At 42.8% G+C, this 19,200-nt stretch overlaps 1 protein-coding gene across 1 annotated transcript; it reads right to left on the reverse strand.

The window, feature by feature from the left end:
* Positions 1 to 5,437: 5,437 nt before the first annotated feature.
* Positions 5,438 to 16,150, reverse strand: LOC134076665 (uncharacterized). The gene is made up of 4 exons (XM_062531828.1): positions 15,994 to 16,150; positions 7,961 to 8,103; positions 6,476 to 7,036; positions 5,438 to 5,587 (listed from the first exon to the last, which is right to left on the reverse strand). The coding sequence occupies exons 1-4, from the start codon at positions 16,148 to 16,150 to the stop codon at positions 5,570 to 5,572; spliced, it is 879 nt and encodes a 292-aa protein (XP_062387812.1). The 3' UTR covers positions 5,438 to 5,569.
* Positions 16,151 to 19,200: the final 3,050 nt, after the last annotated feature.

Here is a 19,200-nt window from a genome sequence, read left to right on the forward strand (position 1 = left end):
TCTTAATTACAATAAGGAGATTCAGAGGGGGGAATGTACCGAGCACAGAGGAACATGTCATTTGTTATTTGTTATTTTTTTTTGTCAATTTTAAACCAGCTATTTGATTCTTCTTATTTGATTGTAGGAATGTATTTGGCTATTTCTAATTACAAATAATTATGCCTCCTGAATCTCTTCCATCACACAAGCAATGTACCAGCAATGATTTAAGACATTTTTAACAAGTTTCATGGACCACTAAGAGGAGTTAAAGATGTCATATCCTTATGAGTTATGCTGTCATGCAATATGTGTAGGTAGGTACGTACATATACCTACCGGTACCTATACATGTTGCTAAAATAATCACTATTGTTACATTGCATGTAAATGCAATGTACTGTTATCCCTGTTCTTCTTATCTTTATTATTCTGCTTCCGACCAAAATCAACGATCAAAGGCTCTAAAACCACTGAACCATTTGACGTCATTCAAGCACTCCTACAAAGATCTTGAAACGGAGATTTGTTCTATTATTTTTCACATTTGTGAACTTTATACTTTTTGATATATTTACGATAAAACATTGAGACCCTTTGGCGGCAAAGATTAATTGTTACGTCAGTGCTCAACTGTCAGTAATAGGTAGAACCCCAGGATAGGTGTGACATAAGGTACTAATGCATTTTTTTTGCATAATCTGATAGATTAGGGGGTGTAGACTCAGAATCTGACAGGTGCCGCTCCGGCACCCTTGAGCATTTTCCTTAAAATGACATCATCTGCCACACCCCTTTTTGATCACAGAAAGTCGTCTAAATATACATTAACATATAAACCCATCATGTATGGTATCAAATTAAAGCTCTTCTCATGCAGGAATCAGCTTTGACCATCAAAAAGATGAAAAAAAATAGTTTTTAATGACATAATCTGCCACGCCCCCTTTTGTTGACCATAAAAAAAGAACTAGACTCACATTACTGTATAAAACCCATCATGTATGGTATCAAATGAAAGCTCTTCTCAAACACAAATCAATGATGTCAATTTAAAAAATGCTAAAAATTATCCCTCCAGAGAACATAACTGTAAAATCTGGTACGGTCACACCGCTGAAATGGTAGGCTGAGCAACAAATTATATCAACCCTCACCAATTAATCAAATAGACAAAGTTAATACTTTATCACAGATTTCTGAAAGCAACTATATCAAGAACATGTTGCCAGGCTGGCCTTGTACACATCACAAACATCAAATGTCTCCTCCAAAGAACATTCATTCAATCAGACATTTCTCCCTCACTGTCATCAGTATCCTCCACTGAAAGTCGAATTTTTATTTGCACACTGCTCATCACCTTTGCAATGGATCCCTGAAGCAGACGACCACCTCGTGACCCAAAGAGAGAGCCATTAAGAGACCAGGAAGGGCAGTACATCTGCTACACATGTGGAGAGTCCGGTCACACCAGTCAACAGTCATGGCCAAGTCAACCGGCAAAGACATGCTCCAGGAGAGGCAGACAGTGCACAGAATACTCCACCAGAGAGCGAACCAAGGCCCCCTGGTTAATCGATGGTCAGGAGTGGGCTGGCAGACTGTGTTGACACTGAAGTCGACCAGTTCCTGAAACAAAATGCATTTGGTCACTGCTGGACTGTTGACCTGATGATCTCCGGAGTGAAGACAAGCTGCCTTTGGGACACTGGGTTTGAGGTCACCACCATCAAAGAGTCTCACTTTAGAGAACACTTTGGGGAGGAACAGCTAAAGTCCACCCATTGGATGGAGCCTATGGACTGAACATGCCGGTCCTTGGTTGTCTTGAAGCAGATGTCGAGTGTTTTGGAACCACTCTTTAGCGGCGGTGCATCTTCATACTGAGAGACACCCATCTGAATGTTGTAAAGATGTAAAAATGGGCTCCCTGGCATTATGGGGATGAACATCATCAAAGATCTAGTAATCTCTCTGCCGGGTGTGGATGCAAAGAGGATGAAAAGGCTGCTCCACCAGAGGCAAGTGTCCGTCGTGTGTTGGCTAGGGTCAAGAATGAGGTGGAATTCTTGGATTCAGATGGCAAAATTGGGTTTGTCAAGGTGGCTGGCAGAGAAGTGATCACCATCCCACCACACAGTAAGAAGGTGATTGAAGGCTGGTGCCTCCAACAGTGGAATGCCATTCCTGATGGAAGCCACTCCAAAGATCAGCATCCAGAAGGGGCTTCTGGTTGCCAACATACTCAGAAAGGCAGTAGGTGGAAAAGTCCCTGTCGGGGTTATGAATACCTGTAAGAAGGCCATAAAACTAATATCCAGGGCCAGGGTAGCTGTGGTGTCCAAGTCACAGAGGATCTGTCCAAAAGAGGTGGTGGGGTTTGATGCATGTTGAACAGTGTTCACACTACCGAAGATGGACACCAATGTACTGTATGCCTCTTCCAGTACAGGTAGCTGCAGCTGCAGCTGTAAAGCTTAGTGCACTGTTGAAAAGCTACGGGGATGTCTTCTCAAGCCACGACAATGACTATGGCTACACAACTACAGTGACACATGACATAACATATAAACTGGTGACACCCACCCGATCAAAAGTTCAAGCGACATGTACAGGACATAGTGGGGCAAAGAGAGTAGCAGCCCCTGGGCCTCGCCAGTGGTCATTGTGCGAAAAAAAGATGGGAGTGTACGCTTTTGCTGTGACTACAGAAAGCTGAACATGGTCATGTGCAAAGATGCATACCCACTTCCACGGATAGAGGAGGCGCTTCATGCACTGGGCAAGGCACAGCTGTTCCCCGCTTTGGACCTGACATGGGTTACTTTCAAGTGGCTATGGGTGACCAGGATAGAGAGAAGACAGCTGTCTTTACCCCGTTTGGTGTCTATTCTTAAAGCATTAAAAAAATGATAGGATGAAAAATATTGTTTTCTGTATTTCTGGGGGGGAATCCAAGGACAGTCATAATTAATGTGCTTAACTACCTGGGAAGTACCTCACAACATTGCTGTCAAATTCAGTGACAGATTCAAGGGAAATTATAACTAACATGCTAACTAACTAGGGTACATCAGACTTGCTATAATATTCACAATAAAATGAATTACTATTGAATGATTTTATTCCTGTATGTATTAGGCCAGGGGTTCTTAACCTTTTCAACTTTGAGGCCCCATTTGTCATAGTAGAAAGTGGCCCGGGGCCCATTTAATATTCATCATTCACATCCAAAAAGCGCACGTTTTTGTATTTATTGGTAGACATTTCACAAGTGCAATTTCATTACGTTACGTTAACGGTATTTGTTTTTAGACGTGGCTGGATTCACTTAATGGTAGCTTTCTGGCGATGAGCTTCTGGCCATCCATTCATTCTAACACGTTGGGCAAGTCTCCCCTTTAGTGAAATGTGTAGTGTCAGAATCCCAGCAGTTTTGTAAGGATTCTTGTGAGTGCATAGGTATAACGACAATGTGCTAACGTAGCTAGCAGCATTTGCAGTACATATCCTCGATACGGATATACCCACAAGGTGAATGGCAGAGGTGGAAAACTCCAGCTTCAGAAAGTAAAAGTCCAATCATGTATTGGTTCTACCTGAGCACTTAACAGGTGATCTCATCAATTAGCTGCTTGACCTGGCTGAAGAGTTGTGCTAAATAGAATCAGCTGGTTTGAGTGAGTGGTTGGCACAGATATGTGGTAGGACTTTTACTTTCTGAAGCTGGACTTTTCCACCTCTGGTGAATGGAATTAAGTCTCCTGCATTACATATCTCTGATGTCTTCATTTGATAATCTACCCAGTACCACGGCCCTTGCAGCCAACAGGTGCAACACTGAACATTTCTTGCGGCCCTCTGGTTAAGAATCACCGTAAGTCTGGGCCGCGGCCCTGTGGTTAAGAATCACTGTATTAGGCTAAATGGCAGTTCCATCATTTATTCAATTTAATACCAAATATGACATGATTTAGAGTCAGATATTATGCGACAAAAAGGAACGTAATCTGACCTTAAAGGTCACTTTGAAAATGGTATTTTGTTCTCTGAAGGGACCTGAACTATTTTTTCATCTTTTTGATGGTCAAAGCTGATTCCTGCATGAGAAGAGCTTTAATTTGATACCATACATGATGGGTTTATATGTTAATGTATATTTAGACGACTTTCTATGATAAAAAAAAAAAGGGGTGTGGCAGATGATGTCATTTTAAAGAAAATGCTCAAGGGTGCCGGAGCGGCACCCATCAGATTCTGAAAGGACACCCCCTAAACTATCAATTTATGCAAAAAATTGCATTAGTACCTTATGTCACACTTATGCCCAAATTCCACAAAGTTCTACCTGACTATAATCAAGGATCTCTGATCCAAAACCACAACCACCTCTGCGCTAAACTAGGCTAAACGTGAATGTTACGTTAAACCAGCGCGGATCAGCCCTGCACACACTCAGACTTGAACCTGCAAACAGCAGCACCTCAGATAGGGAGTCAAGCATGCTAACAATCGAGCAAAAAGCCTAGGTTACTAGCTTTCATGCCAGCAGCACTCTTGAGGCGTTAGGGAGTGAGGTTTACCAACGTGCCACACACACAGCTAAGCTACCTGGCATCTGTTACACTCGCCCCTCTAAACCTCACTTCCGATCCAGCTCATGGCACCAGTGTAACCTGCGTTGTGTTAATCCAGCGCGGTTCAGCCCTGCACACACTCGGACTTGAACATGCAAACAGTAGCACCTCAGATAGGGTGTCGAGCGTGCTAACAATCGAGCTTAAAGTCCAAGCTGCTAGCTGTCATGCCAGCAGCACTCTTGAGGTGTCGGGGAGTGAGGTTTACCAACGTGCCACACACACAGCTAAGCCAGCTGGCATCCATTACACGTGTATGTGTGTAGTCAATCTGAACAAACACTGTGTTTCATTTTTTCTGAATTTTCCTGCACTCATAACATTTCCAGACCTTTGGAACTCTTGTCAACTGCAAGCAAGACCTGTGAAAGTGCCCTCTTTTGCACTGTTTAGATGCACAGATTACGACATTCTCTGGATCTCCAGCTGGTTCACCACAGTAGCACCCTGAATGGGGCTGTTGCTCTGAGGTTGGGGAAACCACTGGACGTGGTACAGTGTAATATTTCCCAAGCAGTTCTGGCAAAATCCTAGTTTTTATAATTTTTTCTACTCTGTTGTATGTGTCATTGAAAAACTGTTCGTCAAATTGAATGCGCTGAATAAATATTTCAGTGGGACTCTAATGGACTTCGGCAATGTGCATTTGCATTTGGACTTGTGCCATGTATTTGTGATTAGCCTTAAGGGCTATTATTCCATTGTCCATTGCCATCAGACAGAAGTTTGGGTCAGTATAGGTGCTGTTGATAATAGAACGATCTTTAAGACTAAAAGGGCATTTTATTTCAAGCACACCTCTACCGTGGCAAGCACAGGTCACAATTCCATCCGGCGAGGCACCGATCCATGGCAGTGATGTGCTGATGATCAGGCCTGTTGTCTCTACTTGAAAATCGGTGTGGTGATGATCTTGCAATGCTGTGTACTGTGTTCTTGCTGTTGGCTCACTCACATTTCCCCATCTAGAAAAATAGAGAAAGAGGTGTTGTTTAGACAGATTCCGCATACTTCATCAGCAAACTACAGTATACCAATGCAAATCCAGACGAATGTATTAAATATTCTCTATGAAGTGCACAAACCATTATGTTCATGGAAGCGTATACATTTAGGATTGGGATCATATTTTCAGCTTGTATTATTTAAAGAGGAACTATGCAGGTTTGGCAATTTTGGTAAATGGTATTTTACAACACTCCTCAATCAGTCAGTCTGCCTTTTCATGAGTATGATTGCGAGGCTGCAAAACTTTGTTTGTCATGCCACCAGCCCGGTGGCACAAACTTGCAAGCGTGGTTTTTCCGCTCACAGGCGCAAGGGGGAAAGCGAGACCGAAATCATTCAACCTAGAATAAGCAAAATAACCATTCCAATGACTCTGATGTGGATCAGTTAAGGTAAATTAAGCTAAAAACTTGCATAGTTCATCTTTAAGTCCTTTTAGTGGGATTGTAAGAACATCATCTTGAACAACAACCTGGGCAGCATACTTTGATATGTAGTCTTTCTTTTTACATTTCTATCTTTACCTCATTGCCTCTGTAGATACCTGACAGGACCGGGGATAGCAGATCCTTTTAATCAAGGATACAGCACTGTCTGACCTGCCTGCTTCGTGGAAGACTGACGCGGTTACTCTGCCTGCTCTTTGCTCAAACCAAACCTTACTGGCAGACTGTGCTCTGGTTGCCTCTTCTACTGATAAGGACTGAAAGTTGAAAAATGCAATGCTATTTCAACAAAATAAAGCTATTCATGTAAACATTTAAAATGACATACAAATATTGATAAATGATCGATAAAACTCACAAAAAATATAAATTAGAGTACAAGACAATGTCAGTACATACCTCTTGCTCTGTTATCTGCAGATTGTCAAAGATGCTTTCACTCTGTACTAGTAAGGACAAGAAATCAGCATGCAAGTTTGCCTTTGAATATAAATTAGAAAGTGGTTCTGGCAAATTCAGGTGAAGGGTCTTTGGTTTGTATCTGTGAGAGTGGCCCTCGATCACAGACAAGATAGCAGTTCCTTTTGTACTTTCTTCCTGAACATCACATTCATAAAGCTTTTGGAAGAACTCCATATACTCCTCTTCTGTAGGGACAGGAATGCTGGGTAGAGGTGGGCCTGTTGCAGTCTTCTGCATGAATGATACATTGCAGATTTCCTCATACTGCACCTTGCCGGTTTTGCTTGGAAGAACCCAGGCACAGGGCATCTCTGTACTGGACAGTCCATCTTTTAGATTTACTGCTGCCAATACAGCATACATGAGGGCAGCTGCATGCGAGCATGCTTCGCCCAGTCCTGCTTTGCAGGTGCAGTGGGCCGCTAAAATTGTTCCATCGTCGTGGACCACGATCCATGGCTGTGTGGGGGTCAAGTTGACAGCCTGAGAGTGGTTCACCTTAAGAGAAGACAGCAGACCAATTAGTCTAGTAAAATCAACTCATTTGTCAATCAATGCATTTACAGCACAGTGCCATGTTACACACACAACTGACTTTTTACAGTGTAGCCTACTAAGGGAGTGGAGAGACACCAGATCATGACTACTACATCAGCTGTTCCCAAACTGTTCTCCCCACATACTTACATCTAGACTTGCCTCACGTACCACCACCCCCCCCCCCCCCCCCCCCCCAAATGTAGACACTGCAGACATAGCCTACTACAGAGTTTATTTTTATTTACAAATTGATATCCTTGTTCCCATGTTTCCATATCATTATGACATTATTCGAAATTATTTATTTATTCATTAATTAATTACAAAAAATAATTTTAGTTTTAGTTTTTAACAACTCTCCGCATAGCCCTCTTCATCTCTCGTACACTAGAAGCAGCTCGCGAATCACCGGTGGTACGCACAACGTTACCACAGTTAGGGAATCCCTGTACTTGATGAATGTTGAAAAAGCCAACAGATTCATTAAAACCATCATGGCCACTGACTGTTCGTTTGAAAGATATATCTGTTAGGTTATTCAACAAATTACGTCAGACCTACATGTTAAGTGCTATTTCATTTTCAACAAAACGTCTAAAACAGTGACTTCCAACACAGTAGGAAAGAAAGTCAGATAGGAGTCACACGCAACAGGACGAAGGAGAGAGAAAAAGACATGTCTGTTATTTCCTCCCCAAAACATGAAAATACAACGCTTTACATTTTAAGCACAAGAACATTTCTTCGTTATGTTTTTTTGGGGGGTGGGTTGTTGTTGCAGCAAAGTGTGCATTCGTTCTGTAGTTCGTTGCTAGAAGTTAGTCTAGTCTTCAGTGGTTAGGCTAACAGCTAGCTACAAAGTTGGCTTAAAAGAACACTTACCTTTGCTTTCACGAGGAACATCTTCTTCTTGTTAAGGTGCCAGATTTTCGGGTCAAGGACCCAGCCTGCGACAAAGTACCGATATGCCTCGATACTCTTATACGCTTTGAGGCTTTCACCAGTGTACGGCGACGGATTATGAACTAGAGTGCATTTCCCGGTGGGAAAGTGCGAAGTGTGCTTGCTCCGACGCGCCGCGAGAGCGCCCCGGCAGGATACGCGACACTCCCCCTCAGGTCAAAGCGCCAAAGTTTAGCCAAGACGCGAAGCTGCTTCGAGTTTGGCGGCATTGCCCTCGATTGCCGAATTCTTACACTGACCTGACGAGTTGCCTAGGTTTATCAGTGGTATGTCCCAGAGCACCTCCAATGTAAAAATGTAGATGTCATCCCAAAGACGTAAAGAGATATGAGCCAAAATGCATTTTTGCTAATTGCGGCGCCCCTTAGTGGCCAAATTACAACACATTTACTGAGGCTACTTTGGATGGTGTCCAAAATCATCCCGCCAAATATGGTCTCGATACCTCACAGCGTTTCCGAGATTTGACCTCACTTCCTGTTTGGACGCTTCACCATCGAATTTGATTGGCTGTCACGGGCGAACGCTTTGATGTATGAAAATGAAATGTACACCTCTAAGGTCTGTAGACCTTGTGTTGAATTAAGTATGAGTTGTTCACGTGTAGCTAGCATGAAACACGTAACCACTGAAGGAAGGAGGGAGCCTAAGGAACTAGGCATGTTTCTAGAACAAATACGAGTAATGTTAGGAGTATAGCTATCCTGTTATGCGGGAACATCCGCAGTTTACTCACTGTTGAATAAGTTGCAATGTGTTATAGCCTCAAATGGATGGTAAAATAAACAGGACGACTCACCTGTTCAAATGATGTAATAGGATAAAATTTGGTTTTGATATGTCAAAGCAACCAGGCTGTTACTGGTTAACGTTTCTGAATATGAAATCGATTTTGGATTGGTTGCATGTGATAAAAGCTATGCCATTTCCTGTCCAGACAGCATTCATATTCAGAAATGCTGTACACCGGCAACGAAGACACACACACACACACACACACACACACACACACACACAAACAACTCTTTCAAACAGAAACGTCAGTCCGTTACATCTGCCTCTTGTCCACAAACTGCATGTCGCTGAGTTGACTAGCAACGAAGACTTTCACATAAACACACACACACACACACACACACTTACACACACACAGACACACCACCCCTTCAAACACAAATATCTGTCTGTTACGTCTGCCTCTTGTCCACAAACTGCATGTTGCACAGTTCACCCACATCTACCCACAATTCTTTGATTTATAAATAACTCCAGCATTAAACTGCAATGTGTCAAATCTTATTATACAACAATTGGGTTCTATGAAGCTGTTTCTTTGTTTCTGATTGGCCGAGAGACGTTTCATGTGTTGAAATATCCCACGATAATCCACTCTGACTTTTCACAGCTAATAATAAATCACTCTGCGATACAATGTCAAATTGTCAAGTGTAAAACGAACTGTCACGTTGCATCCAAGCTGAAATACAGACACTCAGAACATAGAATATGACGGAGGTGGATATTAGCTAGTTGGATGGCATGTAGGCTAAGTAAAATAGTGATGTTTCAAAGCTAAAAGCATGTCCTAACCAGACGCAATGCGAGCTAACGTTTATTAGGCTATATTCTGCATTGCTTGACAACGGGAGAGATAGAACTAACGACTGGCTAACGACTGAACTCAATTGTTGATGCCTTTTAGGAAATGTTAAACAAGACTTACCTCAAATTCACCGTAATTTCGCGGAATCAGCAGAAGTCAGGCGTCTTCTCTCATCCAAAGTTGCACACCCCAGTGATTTGAACTGCTGCTTGCTTGACGATTGCTGCAGTAGCCGTTGAAATCGGCTTCATACTGGTAAAAAGGGTCTGAGCTGAGCGCCCAGTTAACAGCTGTCGCGCAGCTCCCTGCAGGTGGCAAAATGACCTGGCCCAATTGTGGTTGCCACGACTCAGCCGAGGACGACAGCGCCGCAGGTTTTATGGAAGCGGCCCGCTCCTAATTTCTAGAAGGGCGCCGATGCCGCAACTCAGCCGACAGCGCCGGAGGTTTTACGGAAGCGGCCCGCGTGTAATTGCTAGCTGGGTAGCAACCATCCATTTAGAACTAGTAACGGCAGTTTGTCCAGCAAGTAATAGAACTTTGTGGCGGAGAGAAGTTAGTTCTACAAACAACACAGTTTTAGCGATTTACATTATAATGGGAAATTAGCGCAAAAAACAAGTGGTAGAATTGTTGTATAAAAGCAATATAGCACTTGTGATCGTGGGTTGTTGCTGAATATTCCCACGGGTGTAGTTGCCTGCGCCACTCGGCCTCGGGCCTCGAGGCTACGGCCGAACAACACCCGTGGGAATATCTAGCAACAACCCACTCCCACTCGTGCTATATTGCTTAAATATGTATACTGTATCTATATACTGTATGGGCAATTCCATGCAAAACTGTCAAGTCCATAACCCCACACAGCATCATACTATGATGTGGATGATGATTTCTTAAAAGTTTACCATTTCGCTCGCGCAAAAAAAAAAAATTCATCGTTCCTACATCGTTTTTTTCATCGTTCCTACAAAGGCTTCGTCATTGTTTGAAGAACATTTATCAGAACCAACATTTCTAGATGATGTTGGGAATGGGGTAGGCCTACTATTACTAAAATAAATGCATAAGGTAGCCTATGCCTGTTTTTTACATCCTGACTATTTAATGTAGGTTTTAGGCTAAGCCTACACAGTGAGAGCAACAAGTTGGCCAGAATTATATGAAATAAGGGCATAAAGGGCATGAATAAGACAAATCCTTAGGAGGGGTTGGGAATGCCTGGGTTGAGTTTGAGATGCATTAGGCCTATAGCCTACACATGGATCATCACTATTTGTTTTGTGTTTTTATCCAACTTTGATAACATGCATATAAATATGGAGATTACTTTCTTTTCGCCTTTTCATTGTTATTAGCCTATGCCAATCAACTGAGTTGAATGCTGTGCATGTTGTCTCTACATAGGCTACACATATTGCTGTGCATGTTGTCTACACAGCCTATAGTAGCCTACACTGTTGGCTAATCTAATTAGGCTACACACTTTGCGATAAGGTGACATTTCTGATTCTGACACAACCATCATACAAAATAAAACGAACTCAGTCAAAAGCCTTTTGCAAAAGCCAAGTTCAGCGGCCACAACGTTTTGAAACTTTTCCTCAGGTTCCCATTCGGCTTATGTGACATTTGCAACGTTTAATCATCTTTAACATCGTTCATAGACCTTTACTGACCTCAATCACGCAGACCACCGCAGCATCAGTCTCTCTCTCTCCTGCTCCTCACTAACTTCTTGAAACATCTTTGTATCATCTAGCCAATGAATTGAAAGACAGTCTAAATGTTCCCATGCCAAAAACTAATGCTATACAATGCCATTTAGTTTTCACTCGCAATAAGAAGCTGTTAGCCTAAGTTTGGTTGTTCGATGTTGGCATTTTCCATAACGTTCCATTTAGCTGCCAAAAGCAAATGAAATAGACAAATAGCTTACAATATTGCCAGGCTGCAATATCACCTTTCCTTCCCCATAGCTAAATGTAGGCAACGTTAAGCAATTAACAATTAGCCTACTAATATCAACTTACAATCTCACTATGTCGTTCACTGCGAATTGTGTCCTCTCTTCCGCCCACAGCACGGGAACGTTAACTACGCTCGCCTGCCTACCGCGCTAGCCAGAGCGCTAAGGCTCTGAGGCATGGGAATCATAACGATACTTTCATTCAATAAACAGACTTGTATTTATAGTTTGACTCGCTTTGTTGTCATGTTAAGTTAATATCTGCACTATTTTTTATTTATTTACTTATTTAAATCTGACCCAAAATTATAGGGGGGGGCTTCGAAATATTTTGAGTGGGCTGAAGCCATTTGGTGATGCCTATACTTTGGGGTGGCCTGACCGGCCTGACCAGCGATCACGCAGTCCACCCATGAGTCCACCACTGCAGTTTACATGAAATAGCACTGCCTAGCCTACCACACACGCACCTGCCATACACAGCTTACTTTCTCCCTCTATTAGTGAGCCATACCCTGACGGTGTCAATGACAATCAATCAGGACGAGTAGTTATTGAAAATAATCACGCTGACGGTGTCAATGACAATCAATCAGGAGGAGTAGTTATTGAAAATAATCACGCTTTAGACATGACCAGCCTACTTCAACTTGGTGGCACATAGACCATAGCTAGCAATAATTGCAAATATTTTTAGATCTTCTGACTAAGTTTACTGTACTTATTCAAACGACATCAGCACCACTGTCACTGGATATAAAGCAAACGTTGACTTTCACTCGGTGCTTCACTGACTGTAAAAAAGTGTCATAATATTATCTATCTATGCACTGCCTGATGCTTGACAGCAATTGCTAGCTCGATGAGTTGCGAAACGACATCAGCAACACGTACCACTCGGTCCATATTAAATTTACAGTTAACAACATAGTTTGGCTTCCCAGGCTACCATGCATTTCATTTACCTTCACTGCCTTCACGTCTGCCAGGCTCCAAGCTGTCTTCATAACAGCAGTTGCAATTCAGTATTAAAACAGCCTTGGTAAAGTTAAAACCAACTATTTGAACTGCAGTTAGTTTAGCCTACCCTCATAACTAGACCTCTCAAATTCCGAAATTTGAAGTCTAAATATACACACTTTATGTTGAAAGTGTAACTGCGATTACATTCTAATTAAAATCCTCGTTGCCTCAAGCCCACCGCAGACAGGGCGACCGCTCTACTTCCGGTATTTCGCCGACGTTGGGAGTGAAGTTTACCCAGAATGCTCAGGTCAATACAAATCATCCAAAACACACCGTCAGTATGAAACATCATGTAATTGTCGAGTATATATACCAAATGAACACTCACAACATTTAACAGCGCGTAAGTCCGTACTTGTCCTTCGGGGCCATGGCATTGCTAAGATCTAACAAGTCTCAGGATGAGGCATTGCGGACTATCCTAGAGTTACCCACATTGAACCGTTGCGGACCATCTCCGACATCCAATGAAAAATTGAAAGGTATGGGTCTACTATCATACACTAGTGAATGTATGACAGGACATGGCACAATTCCATAGTGCAGTGAGAATTGCACCAATAGTTTTGCAAGAATGGCCTTGATTTGATTTTTTTTAAAAAATATCAACATTGTATCTTAAATCACTCTGAAATGTCATTTCTGCATGACCTAAGCAATTTAAGATGAGCTATTCCGAATAATAGTATACATTCGCCAAAACACACGTTTTTGCTAATTATAGAGCCATCGAAAGACCAAATGACACCAAATTTATTGAGGGTGCTTTGGATGGGATCTCAAGTCATCCCACCAAATATGGCTTTCATACGTCACAGCATTTCCAAGATAGGCCCACTTCCTGTTTGGCGGCTTCGCTCGCTGAATTTAATTGGTTGTCACAGGCGAACGCTTGGACGTTTGAAAGCGAAATCGAGGCAGTTGATCCGCCTTGGTCTGTAGATCACGCGTGCCAAGTTTCATGACGATTGGATGAACTATGCGGCCAGAGTCGCTTTACTTTGACTTTGGACAAAATTCAAAATGGTGGAAAATCCATCATGGCGGGAAATTACGTCACATAGTGCGTTGGAATCGGCCAAGTCAGAGGATTCCAACGGTATAAGTTTTATCAAAATCGGCCATACGGATCAAACGTTACGGGCATGAACGTGTTTTCCAACTTTGACCAGTTGGTGGCGCTAGGGCGTGAGAGTGGCAAGCATGAAATCTGGTGGTGTCAATCAGGGTAGTCTCCTCTATCAGTGTACCAAATTTCATGACTTTATGTCTTACGGTTTGGGCTACAGGTGGAAAAATGTGTGGGCATCAGCGCTCAAAAATCACTTTTCCATTCATTCCTATGGGAAAAAATCGACCGGAAAAACTGGAATAACGGGAGAACGACAAGGCGTATCAAAAAGCTGTATACAAGCCACCATCCTCGCATCAGGACCCACGCGTGAGAGGTGGAACGGCGTCTCTAGCTCTAAATCCCTAGGACAAGATAGGGAGACAAAAGTTTGACTTAAGATAAATAATAAGTATATGAAACGCACGGATAACAATAGTGTGCTTTTGCAAGCACACTAATTAGGTCGTTAAATGACAGGAGTGGAAGCTCGGTAGCAGCGGACAGAGGCTGGAAGACCGCCTCAGGTAATGAGTAGGTTACGATGCTATTTTTTCTGAGTAACGTTTCTTTTCATGGCAGTCGAGGTGCGAAATGTTGTCCTTCGTAGCCATTTACTCAACCAGTATGAACGACACATATGAAAAAAAAAACACTACACTAAGATACCTATCAGCAAATTGCGGCAAGCTAGCTGACGTTCATCAATAGGCCTACCGGTCAGTACCATAGACCTAAAAGAAATGGACAAACAGACTCCGTCGTTCTCATTGAGAGGGGGCTGAAACAAAAATTCGTTTCCTGTTCATCGTACTGCGCAGACTCAAACTCATTTTGTGACGTTAGCCTGCTGTAACTCGTCTGATAGATCGAAAACCTCTGAAATTGTTAACGTTCGTTTTTTAATATTATTATTATGTGTACTTGCCTCTAGGTAATGCTTTACCATATCAAACAGTAGGCTACCGTAGGCTACACGCATTTTCACTGATCTTGCGAATGACTCTCCGTCATGGTTTTCGTGCAGGCTCACTCAGCTTCTTATCCAAACATTACGGGCGAACGTTAGCTTCCCTACAACAGACATGCTAAAATACTTCTTTACGGGAAACCAACGTAATATACGGGGAAGAAGTGAATTAATTTTGCCTTCGATACCCTATATAGAATACACAGAAGCTATAAGGGAGACAAAGGGCACATGTTACATGAAGTTATGGGATCGCAAAAAAATCTGAAATCCATGGCCGTCCAAGGGAGTTAGCAGAGTGTTGATCACCAGCTCATTTCGTGTTTCTACTTCCGGGAATATGCCTGCCCCCTTGGTCAGTACTCAGTAGGTACTCAAGATGGCGGCAGTCAGCTCGAAAATGAGCGGATGACGTGAGATGTCACGTGACTGCTATTCATGAGTGTTGGGACTTGCCAGCCAGGCAATCATTTAAAGCTTTCGGTATCATTCACAAATTAAAAACCTTTGTTAACAGCTTATTGTACATTCCTATTAGGACAATCACACACATGGAGACACTTCGAAGAACTAGCTCATCCTGTAGCCTACATAAAATATCCTACTGTAAGCTAACGTTACATTTGCTAGATATCCTGTTGCTGCATCATCGTTGATTGGCGTTGTTTGAGATTGTATTCCGTATTGCCTGGCCCTATGGTCTACTTTTAACCTGCATTAGTGTAGATATGAAGGCTGTAAGCTATCCTACCAGTCGTTTCACTATAGGCTACTAAAGTGTCAGCTCTTGCAACTCGTTTGAAGTTGGCAACTTCATGTCAGTCTTTTAAATTCTAATAAATGAAGAGTTATTTTCCATAATAGCCTATATCCACAATTTTGATGCATTTTCATAAATCACTTTTTAAATGTGACTTTTCAGTGGAATTGTAATTGGGTTATTGTTATTTATCTATTCTTCTGTGTAGCCTAGTTGTCTTTTTAACTATAGCCCGCCTAATACAATGTTTTACACAGTCAGCAACCTTATTGCATTTGTATGCAATGGTAATTCCTTCCATGGAATTACATTTTCTAGTTGTGTGTTGTTGTTATGGTTGCTATTCATAAGCAGCTATAATGAATAGTTTTGTTATGACTGATGGCTGTTCCATAAGCCGTGTGCATATGATGTCCAGCAGATCTCTGATCTCTGCTAGTTTAGTGCTGCTGGTGTTGCATGAGCCTCTCAGCACAGTTGCATATGTAGGCTGCTCCTGCTGCTCTGGCCTACCATGGGGTGTTTGGAGGTCATGATGGCTGCCTGTGGTGGAGCTGCTCCCTGCTGCAGGCACCCTCGGCCTGGGGTGGCTACCCCGGTGTCTGTGTGCTGGTGGGTGTTGGTGCAGCTGGTCCTGGGAATGGCTCACCGGATGTTGCTGTGGCGGCATGGGATTCCTCTGCTGCTACTCAGGATGCTTCTTTTGTGTGGGGTGTCTGTGCCAGGTCGCGGGGCTCTCTAGGCTGGGGAGCATGCTGTTGCCTCGGGGGTGTGCAGTGTTGAGTCGCGGGCCTCTCGTGTGTTGGCTGTTGAGGCGCAGGGTCCACGGCTGCAGGGTGTCGTTTGTCTGGTGCCTGGATGTGGGATGATGTTTGTAATGGAGTCCAGGAGGGTTTGGTCTGCTGTGTTGGGAGGCTGTGGTTGCTTTCCTATTTAGACTTCCGCCAAAAGCAACATCTTTCAAGGTTTCAAACACTGATGGCATCTTTGCGGAGGTGGACATGGTCATGCAGGCTGTGTAGGCCGAGCATTGGGTGGTGTGCCAGGTGGGCGTTTGGCATGAGGGCACATCCACGGGAGATGGTGGCGTTCACCTTCTTCATGGTGTCTGGGTGGAAGTGGGCTCTGGGCAGGATGGTGGAGATGACTAGTTTGGACGTGGGAAATGTCTCTGTTGCTTGTGACAGCAGCACTCTCTCTCTCTCTCTCTCTCTCTCGCTCTCTCTCTCTCACACACACACACACACACACACACATGTGGGAAATGTCTCTGACAGACTCTGCCACACATTCTTTTTGTGTCCTCAGGTCACTTGGCGCCACATGTATGATGATATGGCTCACACACACACACACACACACACACACACACACACACACACACACACACATGTATGATGATATGGCTTGGTTTTTCGAAACTTTCACTGGTCATCAGCACTATCTCACTCACACACACACACACACACACTCCATATTTATTCACAAATAAAGGGTTACTGTTAAGCCATGAGTAAAAATCATCTTTCCCTCATCCCCATCCCAGTGCACATATTGTTTGTCCACACAACCGTATTCAATAGATAATTAGAGTACTATTTGATTGTTATGGAAATTAGGATGAAGTATTTCTCCTTCTTCTATTTACAGCCTGGACAACTGCAGCATTGGAGAGGAAGGTTTCACAGCTCTTGCATCAGCACTGAGATCAAACCCCTCTCACATGAGAGAGCTGTATCTAGAAGGGAGTAAAGCAACAGACTCAGGAGTGAAGCATCTTTCATCTCTTCTGGAGGATCCCAACTGTAAGCTGGAGATACTAAAGTGAGTATCACAAGACCAAATACTGAGTTGCTATCAGTGAATTTGACAGTAAATCTTAAAACTTTACACCAAAACACACGTTTTTATTCATTCACATGAAATTGGTTAACATAAATTCTAACACTTCTTATATCTCTGCCTTGTCTCTTGACCTTTCTCTCTCTCTCTCTCACTCTCTCTCTCTCTCTCTCACACACACACACACACACACACACACACACACACACACACACACACACACACACACACACACACACATGTGGGAAATGTCTCTGACAGACTCTGCCACACATTCTTGTTGTGTCCTCAGGTCACTTGGCACCACATGTATGATGATATGGCTCTCACACACACACACACACACACACACACACACACACACACACACACACACACACACACACACTCACACACACACACACACACACATACGTATGATGATATGGCTTGGTTTTTCGAAACTTTCACTGGTCATCAGCACTATCTCACTCACACACACACACACACACTCCATATTTATTCACAAATAAAGGGTTACTGTTAAGCCATGAGTAAAAATCATCTTTCCCTCATCCCCATCCCAGTGCACATATTATTTGCCTACAAAACCGTATTCAATAGATAATTAGAGTACTATTTGATTGTTATGGAAATTAGGATGAAGTATTTCTCCTACTTCTCTTTACAGCCTGGACAACTGCAGCATTGGAGAGGAAGGTTTCACAGCTCTTGCATCAGCACTGAGATCAAACCCCTCTCACATGAGAGAGCTGTATCTAGAAGGGAGTAAAGCAACAGACTCAGGAGTGAAGCATCTTTCTTCTCTTCTGGAGGATCCCAACTGTAAGCTGGAGATACTAAAGTGAGTATCACAAGACCAAATACTGAGTTACTATCAGTGAATTTGACAGTAAATCTTAAAACTTTACACCAAAACACACGTTTTTATTCATTCACATGAAATTGGTTGACATAAATTCTAACACTTCTTATATCTCTGCCTCGTCTCTTGACCTTTCTCTCTCTCTCTCTCACTCTCACTCTCTCTCTCTCTCTCTCTCTCACACACACACACACACACACACACACACACACACACACACACACACACACACACACACACATGTGGGAAATGTCTCTGACAGACTCTGCCACACATTCTTGTTGTGTCCTCAGGTCACTTGGCGCCACATGTATGATGATATGGCTCACACACACACATACACACACACATGTATGATGATGGCTTGGTTTTTCGAAACTTTCACTGGTCATCAGCACTATCTCACTCACACACACACTCCATATTTATTCACAAATAAAGGGTTAATGTTAAGCCATGAGTAAAAATCATCTTTCCCTCATCCCCATCCCAGTGCACATATTATTTGCCTACAAAACCGTATTCAATAGATAATTAGAGTACTATTCGATTGTTATGGAAATTAGGATGAAGTATTTCTCCTTCTTCTCTTTACAGCCTGCAGAACTGCAGCATTGGAGAGGAAGGTTTCACAGCTCTTGCATCAGCACTGAGATCAAACCCCTCACACATGAGAGAGCTGTATCTGGAGGGGAGTAAAGCAACAGACTCAGGAGTGAAGCATCTTTCTTCTCTTCTGGAGGATCCCAACTGTAAGCTGGAGATACTAGAGTGAGTATCACAAGACCAAATACTGAGTTGCTTTCAGTGAATTTGACAGTGAATTTTAAAGCTTTACTCAAACACACACATTTTTATTCATTCACATGAAATTGGTTAACATAAATTCTAACACTTCTTATATCTCTGCCTCGTCTCTTGACCTTTCTCTCTTTTTCTCACTTTCACTCACACTCTCTCTTACACACACACACACACACAGACACATACACACACATAACACATATAACATT

Source organism: Sardina pilchardus, chromosome 1 (genome assembly GCF_963854185.1).
Source record: "Sardina pilchardus chromosome 1, fSarPil1.1, whole genome shotgun sequence".
Lineage (NCBI taxonomy): Eukaryota > Metazoa > Chordata > Actinopteri > Clupeiformes > Clupeidae > Sardina > Sardina pilchardus.

What these genes read in the sequence shown, in the direction of transcription:
- LOC134076665 (XM_062531828.1), bottom strand. Translation starts at nt 16,150, where the DNA reads ATGCCGCCACAGCAACATCCGGTGAGCCATTCCCAGGACCAGCTGCAC. An exon ending in TGACCTCCAAACACCCCATG is followed by an intron (nt 8,104 to 15,993) that starts GTAGGCCAGAGC and finishes AATGCACTCTAG; the next exon opens with TTCATAATCCGTCGCCGTAC. An exon ending in TGTTCCTCGTGAAAGCAAAG is followed by an intron (nt 7,037 to 7,960) that starts GTAAGTGTTCTT and finishes TCTTCTCTTAAG; the next exon opens with GTGAACCACTCTCAGGCTGT.